This window comes from Zingiber officinale, chromosome 4A, assembly GCF_018446385.1.
Source record: "Zingiber officinale cultivar Zhangliang chromosome 4A, Zo_v1.1, whole genome shotgun sequence".
Lineage (NCBI taxonomy): Eukaryota > Viridiplantae > Streptophyta > Magnoliopsida > Zingiberales > Zingiberaceae > Zingiber > Zingiber officinale.
Genome location: NC_055992.1, coordinates 159,862,212 through 159,875,225, shown reverse-complemented (window position 1 = coordinate 159,875,225; position 13,014 = coordinate 159,862,212). Strand labels below are relative to the sequence as shown.

At 40.1% G+C, this 13,014-nt stretch overlaps 1 protein-coding gene across 3 annotated transcripts in view; it reads left to right on the top strand.

Moving 5' to 3' along the window:
- Window positions 1-13,014, top strand: part of LOC121971956 (aminopeptidase P2-like) — a 50,554-nt gene that overhangs the window by 15,035 nt on the left and 22,505 nt on the right. For all 3 annotated transcript variants that reach the window (XR_006109285.1, XM_042523505.1, XM_042523504.1), the window contains exons 6-7: window positions 11,524-11,781; window positions 12,503-12,654. Coding sequence is in view for 2 of the 3 variants with exons in the window: in XM_042523505.1 (XP_042379439.1) it covers window positions 11,524-11,781; window positions 12,503-12,654 (410 nt within the window). In the remaining variant the exon portion in view is untranslated. The remainder of the gene's footprint in view (window positions 1-11,523; window positions 11,782-12,502; window positions 12,655-13,014) is intronic.

The window sequence follows — 13,014 nt, the reverse complement described above, 5'->3', positions numbered from 1 at the left end:
ATCGCCGTATCTGGCTTCAGACCATCCTCGTCGGGTTTTTCCTTTGGATCCGCTGAGTCGGACCGTTTGAACAAAGGGTCAGATTCACCGTCAGAGGAAGTCGACTCTCCGATGAGGCTTTCTGTCTTTAAACCTGGTGGGGCATCCTCCTTTCCGTCATATGTCTTCTCATCTTGAGTGTCAAAAGAGCAGGAGCTAAGATTTCTTTCGAGCGAAGGCAACTGAGTCTCATCTTGAGTGTCAAAAGAGCAGGAGCTGAGATTGCTTTCGAGCAAAGGCAACTGAGAAAAGTCATTTGTACCAATAATTGACGTGTAAGTTTTGGTTTGTCAGAATTGTTTGTTGAAGCTAACTTTGTATTTTCCCCTCTATTGATTGACAAGCAATAGAACCACCACCAGCATTACCATGATCCCAGTGAATAGATGTTCTTGTGTCCATGTCAATTTTTGGATTGCCAAAGTTTGACACGACTTTTGATAGACTATCACCAGTATCTTGGTCAATCATCGGGATCAAATTCCTCCAAATCATCTTCAAATCCGTCCCGGTCATCTTGGGCGTCGAAGCTGTCGTCCTCTATGGCGAAACATGATTGCCCCTCGAACAAAGTTTGAGTGTAACTAAAGGGAAGAAAGCGACCTTTCGTCTTTTGCATCATCTTTTCCCAATCAGATATTGGTTTTGCCCTATCTGTCTTGTGAATGCCGTAAGTGCTCCCACCACGTTGATGCTAGCCCTTGAGTTTGACGACAACAAATTTCACTTTCATACGATTGGATACTTCCTCATAATAAAAAATTATTTCCACTTCGTTAATTCAATCAATAAAATTCTCAGTTTGTGACGTATTAGAAAATTTGGGTAGAGATCTCAATGTCGATCCTCTCGATCATGTACCTTACGATTTTCAAGATAAGTCATCACCGCTACACGGTTAAATCTGCTATTTGTCTCTGGAAATCCTCAATCGTCATCATGTCCTGAATGTTAAGATTGCGGTGCTCAGCTTCCTCAATCAGAACTTGCTTGTTCCGACCACGATCATGATGACCTTTCCATTGGATCTAATGCTCGACTTCCTCAATTGGAATCTGCCTGCTCTGATACCAACTGACGTAGGGCAGGATAACGATTATCCTATGGGCTAACGACAAGGAGGATTTGAGGAGAAAATAAGAAGAGAAATCATCTCTAGATTTTTTCTGAAAAAAGAAAATTTTATTTAATAACTGAGGATAATCTCTTAAATAGCTAAACAAACGCTTATTTAGACTTCAAACCCTAAGAAAAAAAAGAAAAAAAAATTTTAATATATAGACCCCAATTTCTAACGTGCAAAGAAAGGCAAGAAATTCTAATAGAAAGGAAAAATTTTTAATAGACTTACAATCCTAAAATCCCTAACGGACTCCAAATCCAAAAATATAAAAGATAAAAATTATCAAAAATATCCAAAATACCAAAAAATATTAAAAAAATAATTTACTAAAAAAATTGAAATGATCAATCCTCCTGCATCACATAATTACACTAGAGTGTCATGCCCTAATAAAACTGTTAGCTCAAATAGAGCTTGTTTTATCCTTTTTTTTAAAACTAGGCCTAAAAGCTTAATTCTGTTGTTTGCTTCTTTTATCTCTTGTATCTTCCTGTTGGTTAAAAAAAAAAGACAGCCCGATGCATGAAGCTCCCGCCATGCGAGGTCCCGGGGAAGGATCCATTGTACGTAGCCTTACCTTGCTTTTTGCAAGAGGCTGTTTCCAGGATTTGAACCCGTGATCTTTTGGTCACATGACAACAACTTGACCGTTGCAAGAGGCTGTCTCCATTGTATCTTCCTGATGGCGATTTAAAAAATTGATATGTATATTCTTTTATTTAGTCACTTTCCCATTTGGTAAATTAGCTTTTGTACAATATAATACAGACTAGTTTAAGTATTTTTTTTTTAATTTATTTTTAGAAAAGAGGGTATTTCTTTAAGCTTTCAATGTTTATCTCCTCTTTCTCCAATGGTATCATGCTTATTCTCTCTCTCTCTCTCTCTCTTTTGAGTGGATCACGATAATCTTCCAATCCCACTTACCTTTGCTTGTGATCACCCACTAAGTGGTGCTTGGGCGCTTGGATATGCAATTGATGCTGGTGTGGTAAGGTGCAAGAAAGGTTTCAAGATTCTATCCTTGTTTCTTGAGACATGACATGCCAAGCATATGTGGAAGCATCATATGCTAGTTGGGTGCTAGATGGATCTTCTACCATGTGATATAACTAGCATGCCACTCTAGATGAGACATCATGCTTCACGTGCTGATCAAGATTATTCCCAATAGCTCAGCATAGTGCTATGACTTCCAAATTGTTATTTTGCAATTTTTTTCTCACCTTGCCTGCCTCTATTCAATCACCTAGCAACCTCCTCTCATTCCTTTGAGAGATTCTAATTCTGCACCTCTTTAATTCTGAAACAATTTAATTATGACATGCAAATGTGATATAAAAAGGTGTTAACAATTTCATATTTATATGATAATTTAAGGTGATGTTTGATGGCAATAGATTAAGCATTCTTTCTCATGTGGCCGCGGATATAGGTACACTTGCTGAATCATACAAAATGCATCACTCGTTAGATCCTATTTCTTTATTATTTTTGTCTTTTCTTCTTCATTGTTTTTGTTGTTTTTTTTTTGCTTCCATGATTATTTGTTCCTAACAATCAGTGAGAATAATACGCTAGATAATTTGGTGTTTAAGATTATTTCAAAGTTGTCTTAAAATTGTCAAAGGTTATTAGTGCTTTTCTTGGGTATTATGAACTGGATAAAATTTAACCCAATCTTATACCTAATTTACCAATCTTAACCTGGCTTAGTTCAGCTCAATTGAACCACCTGGTTCACCTTATTTTGCCTTGGTTCAGCTCCTATTCAAATCTGTTTCAAGCCCAGATTACATGAGAATCCTGTTGGTGCGGGAAGCATCCGACGATCGAACCTTAGTTTTGATAATGGCAAAGGATTCAAAGTTAAGTTAGTGTGTGATCTAACATGTTTGAATGAGTGTTTCAGGAAAGTCCTAGCTGCGGTTAGGCAGGTGAAAAACCCTAAGGGGTGGTAACCTTAGGTCCTAGGGGGCGGTAACCCTAGGTGGAGGTAAACCCTAAGGGGCGGTAACCTTAGGTCCTAGGGGGCGGTAACCCTAGGTGGAGAAAAACCCTAGGGGGCGGTAACCCTAGGTCCTAGGGGGGTAACCCTAGGCGAAAAGTCCAGTCGGTCTGGAGGACCGGACTAGCATCAGGTAAATCTCCTGAGTGGAGTAGGTGAGGACGCGTTTCCCGTAGAGGGAACAGTAGACGTCGGGTCGACCTAGGGTTTCCGGTTGGAAATCCGAAGTCAGACTCGGACAGTCCGAAGACTGTCAGCTTTTTTTCACTTATGAATTATCAGATTCTAACATTGTCTTGCAGGGTATGCAATTGCTCGGACTAACCTTGTTTTGCAGGAGAAGCGGCTCCTTGGAAAAAGGAGGTCCGGGCGCCCGGGACCAACTTTTATCCCCTGCGCGACTTCGCGACGTGGAGCAACCTGGTTGGCTGGCCACGTCACACTCCAGGCGCCCGGAACCTCATATAAAAGGAGGGTTGAGGTGCAGCTTTAAAGACACAATCTTCTAAGCATTCTCCGTGCGACAAGCTGCTAACGTCTCGACTCAGAAGTGCCGCAACGACAACCCGGAGCTTCAGTTTTAGTCTTTTTATTGTCGGTACAATATTCTTTTCTGCTTAAATTGTACTTAGCTTGTAATAGCTTTTACGAATTATAGTTGTTGCCCACCGGAAGCGATCAAGGATCGCGGGCCTTCGAGTAGGAGTCGTCACAGGCTCCGAACGAAGTAAATCCTTCGTGTCCACTTTATTTACTTTCCGCTGCGTTATTTCTGAACAAGCTTTTACGATTTCGAAAAACGAAATAACCACGAGCGCTATTCACCCCCCCTTCTAGCGCTTTCGATCCATCAATTGGTATCAGAGCGGAGTCATTTTGAATCGGTGCAACCACCATTCAAAATATTTTTTCGTGGTATTTTTTAGATTTTCGGAGTCGATTAGAATTTAGCCTCATAGCTATATTCTAATTCTTTTTCCCCAGAATCGGTTTTTCTCGGAATTGGTGCAACACCACCCGAGTTCGTGATCCATTTTTTTTCCTTCCGCACTACTAAGCCAGGACCAAGTCCTGGGACATTTTGTTGGTTGGTTTTTCGTTTTAGGTTAATCTGAAATGGCCCTTTAAGAAGGCTACAGTACAACCCGCCCTCCGCTATTCACCGGAGACGACTTCGGGTACTGGAAGGGTCGGATGGAGGCATATCTCCAGACTCATTTTGAAGTCTGGATGATTGTCAAAACCGGATTCCAACTACCATCTGATAGCGCCGGCAAACCACTACCGTACGAGGACTGGGATGCATCTTTTATCAAGAAGGTGGAAGCAAATGCCAAGACAACCTGCACCCTCCAGTGTGGCCTATCAAAAGAAGAACTCAACTGCGTCGGCCCCTTCAACAGTGCCAAAGAGTTGTGGGAGAAGCTAATTGAACTTCACGAAGGGACATCCGACACCAAGGTAAGTAAAAGAGACCTAATTTTTAATAAATTATTTAACATCAAATTGCAGGAAGGTGAAACAGCTACCCAACTTCATGCCCGGATTCAAGATCTGCTCAATGGTCTTCATGCAATTGGACAGAAGGTAGACAACCGGGACATCATAAGGTATTCTCTAAACGCCTTTCCAAGGAACACCTTGTGGGCATCCATGGTAGATGCCTACAAGGTCTCCAAGGACTTATCTACCATTAAACTAGATGAACTTTTTGCAGAACTCGAACTTCACGAACAGACTAATGCACGCCCGACCGAGAAAGGGTTGGCTTTGGTTGCAGGAGCAGGAGATCGCGTGAGTCAAAAATCAAGCGGAGAACCGAACCTGAGTCAGAAGAAGAACCAGATTCGGAAGACGACGATGAACTTACAACCGAGATAGTCAACTTAGTAAAGAAGCTCTGCAAAAAGAAGGGCTTCAACAAAAAGGATCTCAGAAAGGCCATCTAGTCTAAAGAAGCCCAACCAAGCTCGAAGGTTAAATTCGAAGTGACCTGCTACGGGTGCAGAAGGGTCACATCAAGGCAAATTGTCCAAACCAGAAGGATCCAAAGAAACCCAAAAGAAAGAAGGCATTGAAGGCAACATGGGACGAGTCTTCTTCCGAGGAATCCGACGACGAAGAACTAGAACAGACGAACTTTCTCGCCTTGACAGCCCGGGACTACACCAACGGATCTGGAAGTGAGGACGAATCGGAAGCCGAGTCCGAGAGAAGCCACGGATCCGCATCCGTTTCCGAAGGACCGAACCTCTCTGTAAGTAAAAATCGTTTATATAGCTTAATTAATTATTTAATGCATAAAGTAGCTAAGTCCAAGATTCGAATCAAATCGCTTCTAAGGGAGGTAACACTCCTTAAAGAAACGCCTAACAACGAATCCTTAACTGATCAAGTTCAGACTGGAATCTCAACTCAAGTTCAAAAACTTGAGGAAGAGAATTCCAATCTGAAAAGTCAGGTAAAGGATTTGAAAACAACCCTAGAACGATTTTCCTTGGGATCCAAGAATCTTGACTTGATTCTTGGAACACAAAGGGCAATCTGCAATCGAACTGGACTAGGATATAAAAAGAAATATAAATCTTACCTATCCTTAATAAACAAACCAAATAGTAAATCGGTCCAAGCTTGGGTTGCCAAGTCCAACCTGATCAATCAAGTAGGACTTGGACATTATTGGGTTCCTAAGGATCAAATACATTACCTCGATAAACTTTATCGAGGCTATGATCCAGGGGGAGCTAGCAGAAAAACAATTAAAATTAATAATTAAATTTAAAATTCAAAATTCGAAATTAATTTAAAACTCAAAATTCAAAATTCGAAATTAATTACTAAAAACTCAAAATTCAAAATTCGAAATTAATTTAAAACTCAAAATTCAAAATTCGAAATTAATTACTAAAATTCAAAAATTTGAAATTATTAAAATTCAAAATTATTAAAATTCAAAATTCAAAATCAATTATTCAAAATTAATTCAAAATAGAAGGAGGGTCCAGAATAGCTGGCAACTCCGAAACCTATCTACCCGAAATGGGTAAACAAGAGTAAATTACCCGACAGGGTAAGTAAGGATAGATTAAAAGGGTGAGGTTTAACTTGACCCACAGTACTGGTGAAGTTTTTGGATGATAGTACGTTAGGGAAGCTTGGGCATCGCATGTCTAGGAAGATATGGCTTCGACCTGGTGCATTTGGCCAAGTGGAACTAACCGAAGCTACCCTTAAATGGATCATAACTAGTTAGACCAAGGTTTAGTATTAAGTTCAATGGGTAGGACTATTTGGAAAACCTCAAAGGCTTGGTTACTTTAATGAACTCCTTGTGACTCACCATAGCCCAGAAGTTTATCCAAAGAATGCTTACTTGTTTAACCCAAAGCTAAACCCGAATCTAACATAAAGTTAAACCAAGCCCTAAAAATTGAACTAATTCATCTCACAGAATAATAGGATCCCCTGATTGAAAACATACATCGGGTGAGATGACTAAGCAAATTAAAATTTAAATATTCTTCCAAATTAATTAACTTAATTATTTTTTCAAAATTAAGTAACTTAGAAATTTATTCTTAAAATTAAACTCTTAAAAAAAAAAAAAAAAAAAACCGCCCAAAACAAGGGTCAAAAACCAGGGCCAGGCGCCCCCGGTTTATGAACTCGGGCGCCCGCAGAGGACCCGGGCGCCCCGCCTAACATGACCCCGGGCGCCCGGACTCCCTTATAAATAGGGGGCAGGGGGCGCCCCCTACCCTTGCACCTCCAAGTCTTCCTTAAGCTTTTTAGCTTCACTGCTAAGACTTTCAAAATTAAAATTTTCCGCGGTTGATACAAAGTCGCGACTCAACCGAGGTCGTCAGTTCTAAAATTTCTTACAATGGCTCCTCGGTAAAATATCTATCCCTTCTTAAATCTTATTCCAAAACTTATAATGCTTGTTTATTTTTAGTATAATATTCGTTTGGAATTTAGGAAGCGTTCTAAATTTGGTGCTGGGCCCTCTACACCTAGCATTGACCCTAGGTTTCCCACCGACGAACTTAGGCTTAAGCTTGAGTCAACAATTTACATGGCCATTAGAACCAAATGTATAGATAGAGCGTTCTTTCTACGCTCTTGTGTTCCAGCCGTCGAGGCTATAAACCACTATAGGTTGCGGAACCTTGTTGAGTGTACCAGCTCGATAAACATAAGTTTGTGTGCCGAATTCTACAACAACCTAGTAAAAATAGACGACTTTACCTATACCACTAGGGCAGCTGGGACGGATATCTCACTATCCCCCACTACCATTCGTGAGTTTCTAGGTTTACGAGAGTCACCCTGCACCTTTTTGTGCTATCCTCCCAGGGAGCTACCTTTTGAAAATCCCTACTCACATATTACCCTTGATACAATCTATTCATATTTTTTTGAGGACCAGCGTGATCCCACTGTGACTCAGTTTAGGTCAGTTACCCTTAGAGTCCAGGACTACGCCCTTTATAAAGTCCTAGTGTGTTGCATTCTACCACTAACCACCCGCGACGTTGCGGTAATGCGTCCATTCCACTCCTTTCTTCTTTATGCCCTGTGTCATAGGTTAGACATAGACTTCAGCCTACACATCTTTTCCACTATTATCTACGCGGTTGGATACGAGACCAGCGGACAGATACATATGCCCTACTGTCACATTCTGACAGCTTACATGTCCTCCTTGCACATTGATGTCACCAGAGGTGACACTCGCTACATGACCGAATTTGACATTATAGGAGCTAGAACTTCTCCCTAGCTAGTATCCATATAGACGATGAGGGTACCATGTCCTGGCAGAGGGGGGCACAACACCAGCAGGAGGAGGAGGCAGAGCAGAATGATTTCATGTTGGCACTATTTCCTGAGGACGCCGCCCCTGCCCCACCACCAGCTCGAGCACCACGCCCAGCTCCCCGCACTCTAGCCGATCGAGTATCTGGACTAGAGAGGGCTATGTCGAGCCTCCAGCACGAGAGCTCCGAGTTTCATCGAGACATACGACGAGAGGTACGACAGGAGGTCTCCGACTTACGACGTGACGCACGGCAGGAGATCTCCGACCTGCGCCGAGATCTACGAGAGGATGATCGGGCTTGTCACACTGAGCTCCTGATACTACTCCGGTCACTGGGTTCCGGACCACCACCCTCATCATCTCAGTAGCTCGACTATAGCTCCATTATGACAGCATGTAGCAGCACCTTTATCTATGTTGACATTATGACAGCATGTAGCAGCACCTTTATCTATGTTGACATTATGACAGCATGTAGCAGCACCTTTATCTATGTTGATATTATGACAGCATATAGCAGCACCTTTATCTATGTTAACTATTACTTCAGACTTGATTGATTATGCCGTAATTTAATAGACCAAGGTGTTTCAAAAACTATTTTAAAATTACGTTTCAAAAATTCTAGGCAAACTTTTGATTTTTCAAAATCCCTACTTTACTAGACTTTTTAAATTTGGACTTAGCCTAGGCTTTTCCCCTAGAAATCATGTTCCCCCAGGACTCAGCCAGAGCATCTCACAATCACCTAGGTCTACCTTGATTGTGTTTGTAAAACATAGAATGGTGTAAGATGCATAGGGTACAGCCTGGACTCAAGAATGCTTATTTCTGTGCATCAATATGAGTCTGGGCGTTAAATACCTGATTAACAGTAATCAAATCAGGTCTTCCAGCCTTAGTCAAATCTAACTGGATCAATTGACTTGACTCAGCAAGTAGCTAAACGGTTAGACAGTTGGTGAAGGAAATAATAAGTTTAAGCATGTCTGTACTTAAGGGATCTGATACCTGATCAAAACAAATCTTGACTCATGTTTGGTCTTTAGGGCTCTGATACCTTACTAAAACAAAATGGCAAGTTATTAAACATTAAGGTTATCGCTTCTCTTTTGCCTTAAGTATTCTTGAAATTCATTTCAAAAACATGCCTTAAATAACTTTTCAAAAACTTCTCCAATTTAAAACTTTCAAGTGTCCTCTATTTTGAAAATTTTCTTTGGAATTTTGTTAGAAAATTATTTAAGCTGAAACTTTTTCGAAAATTCGTTAAGTTAAAATTTTTTTCTTAAGTTAGAAAATTCTTCAAAGTTTAAAAAAATTTTGTTAAGCTTCAATTAACTTTTTTAAGTTGAAAATTTTCCTTGGAAATTTTCTTTAAAAAACTTGAATATTTTTCCGGAAAATTTCTGAAGTTGAAAATTGTGTTTTGAAAATTTTTCTGTGAAAATTTCTGGAAACTCCTCAAAATACACTAAGTTAAAAAGAGCTCCTTTTTGCTATATCTCTTTAAGCAAAATCAATTCTAAGGTGTTGCCTTTCACTTGCTCCTTGCCTAAGTTAAAATATTTTCTGCTAAATTCTGTCTTGAAAAGTTAAGTTTTTCAAAACTAGCTCATTTTTGATATATGGCAAAGGGGGAGAGTAGAGAAATTCAAAGATTCAAAGAAAATATTTTAAAGGGAGCTTGTATTAAGGGGGAGCTATGACTATTAGTAAAAAATTTAAAGAGAATAACTTATATTAAGGGGGAGCTATGTTTATGCTTATCTTGCTATCACGCTTATCTTGTTTCTTGTGCTTATACATAACTGCATATTTTTTACTTAACATTGAATTTCGGTTGCCATTATCAAAAAGGGGGAGATTGTTGGTGCGAGAAGCATCCGACGATCGAACCTTAGTTTTGATAATGGCAAAGGATTCAAAGTTAAGTTAGTGTGTGATCTAACATGTTTGAATGAGTGTTTCAGGAAAGTCCTAGCTGCGGTTAGGCAGGTGAAAAACCCTAAGGGGTGGTAACCTTAGGTCCTAGGGGGCGGTAACCCTAGGTGGAGGAAAATCCTAAGGGGCGGTAGCCTTAGGTCCTAGGGGGCGGTAACCCTAGGTGGAGAAAAACCCTAGGGGGCGGTAACCCTAGGTCCTAGGGGGGGTAACCCTAGGCGAAAAGTCCAGTCGGTCTGGAGGACTGGCATCAGGTAAATCTCCTGAGTGGAGTAGGTGAGGACGCGTTCCCCGTAGAGGGAACAGTAGGCGTCGGGTCGACCTAGGGTTTCCGGTTGGAAATCCGAAGTCAGACTCGGACAGTCCGAAGACTGTCAGCTCTTGTTCACTTATGAATTATCAGATTCTAACATTGTCTTGCAGGGTATGCAATTGCTCGGACTAACCTTGTTTTGCAGGAGAAGCGGCTCCTGGAAAAAGGAGATCCGGGCGCCCGGGATGGATCCGGGCGCCCGGGACCAACTTTTATCCCCTGCGCGACTTCGCGACGTGGAGCAACCTGGTTGGCTGGCCACGTCACACTCCAGGCGCTCGGAAAGGCCCCAGGCGCCCGGAACCTCATATAAAAGGAGGGTTGAGGTGCAGCTTTAAAGACACAATCTTCTAAGCATTCTCCGTGCGACAAGCTGCTAACGTCTCGACTCAGAAGTGCTGCAACGACAACCCGGAGCTTCAGTTTTAGTCTTTTTATTGTCGGTACAATATTCTTTTCTGCTTAAATTGTACTTAGCTTGTAATAGCTTTTACGAATTATAGTTGTTGCCCACCGGAAGCGATCAAGGATCGCGGGCCTTCGAGTAGGAGTCGTCACAAGCTCCGAACAAAGTAAATCCTTCGTGTCCACTTTATTTACTTTCCGCTGCGTTATTTCTGAACAAGCTTTTACGATTTCGAAAAACGAAATAGCCACGAGCGCTATTCACCTCCCCCTCTAGCGCTTTCGATCCATCAAATCCAACACACGACAAACTTCGTTACAGATTAAATTTGCAAAAATAATGCGAGTTGAGCATCAATCCAGAAATTTTCAATCATCCCTAGTTTATTTTATTTAAGATTAAGGTATAACATCATCCTTGACCAAAAGAACCAAAATACTTCTATAACCACCCAATTTGAACTGATTCAAATCCAAAATTTAAATCATCAAATGAAGAGTGACTATTAACATGAGCTTGCCACGGAATTCATGTCTCAACTCTCAACCTCTCTTTATATGGAATGATGCACTCCATGTCCTGTTTCATTAGTGTGTTGTATTACTATGCACTTGCTTCTCCATAGGAAAGTATGTGTGCAAATTTTACATTGACAAATATCCACGTAGAAAATTATAATAAACAAAACATTAAAAGATTGTTTTTTTTTATTTCTGAAGGAGATTTGTACTAAATTCTTCTCAAAATGGACTAAAACATGGTTGTAATTCATTCCAGATCATATTTTGCCTATCAAATGTAGTCACTCATGGCAATAACCAGGATATCTTTTGCTTACTTGCCTTCTAATTCCATCTTTTTCTTGTAGGTTGGCTGGAAATGGTTCTAAGCTCTGGTTAGATCCATCAAGTATAAATGCTGCAATTGTTAGCATCTTTGAAGCAGCATGTGATAAACATAATAAAATGACTAGAAAAGGAGAAAAAACAAGAGATGGTTCATCAACAAACAGCCAGGATGTTTATAATAATGAGTCATGTGGAGTGTACAAGGTTTCACCAGTTACCATAGCTAAAGCAATAAAAAATAGAGCAGAGATAGAGGGGATGCAGAATGTACATTTAAGGTAAAGAGTATCTTGCAGCCACTTTATCAGTTTATTATCTTGACCAGCGAGAGCTATGCTGCAAAGACACACATCTAAGCATTACTTCATAGTTCATACTTCATATGAAAGTTTTTGAATGTAAAGTGGATTACATAGGCAATTAAGCAGTTAAAAAGACATCTATGGACTTCTTAATGATAGTAAAGAAATAGTAGACTGAAGACCCAATGCTAGGCACTTCTTGTGACCTAAGGTGGGATCTAAAATGGTTCAACTATGGAGGAGGGAAATTATTGAGCTAGTTTTTGGAAACTTAAGACCCCATGCACATGGTTAGGGGTGGGCATCTATAACTTGAAATGAATAAAGCTACATGTTTCCTTCCTCTGCCTTCGAAAATCCAGGATTCCTCCTTTCGTTTGAGATGTCTGTTTGGTTTCCCTTCCTGCTAGCCTTGCTAACACGCTAAGCTTACTTGATGTTCCTCTGCTATATATGGACCCGTTTTCATATTTTCAATACAATCACGTGCTCTTTTATTTTTCAATTCCTTTTACTAGCTGCAAATTTCACATTTCACTGGAAGAATTATATCATTACATCACTTTTCAATTTTCTCAGTGAAATAGTTAATTTTTATATTGTTGTAAAGGGGTATGCCATCATATTCAGAGGCACATCAGCATTTAATTCTGACTTTGGTTGTACATAGATTTGGCTAAATGTCCACTTCTTGTAGAGATGCTGCAGCTTTAGCTGAATTTTGGGCTTGGATGGAAGAAGAAATCTCCAAGAAGATGCCACTTACAGAAGTAGAAATTGCTGATAAACTGCTTGATTTTCGAAAAAAACAGTCTGGCTTTCTAGATACAAGCTTTGATACTATTAGTGGTAAGTGTTTTTCTAGATGGATGTTGATATATATATATATATATTATCTATGATGCACCATAATAATGAGCAGCTGATCAGGAACATTTCTCAAGATCAAGGAAATACCTCATTAGATATTATTATATAGTATAACGTTCTTAGGCTTTGACCTCTTTTTTCATCCACTAATATAAATTTTTAGATGAGTTTATAGTTTGGAAAAATTCCCAAATCCCAAGAGAAATTATATGCGAAATTCTAGAAAAGAGAGGTGTTAGCGTAACATATATTGAATTAATTAAGGATATGTACGAGGATGTAACGACTAGAGTAAAGACTTCAAGCGGAGTAACTAAAACATTTTCAATAAACATAGGG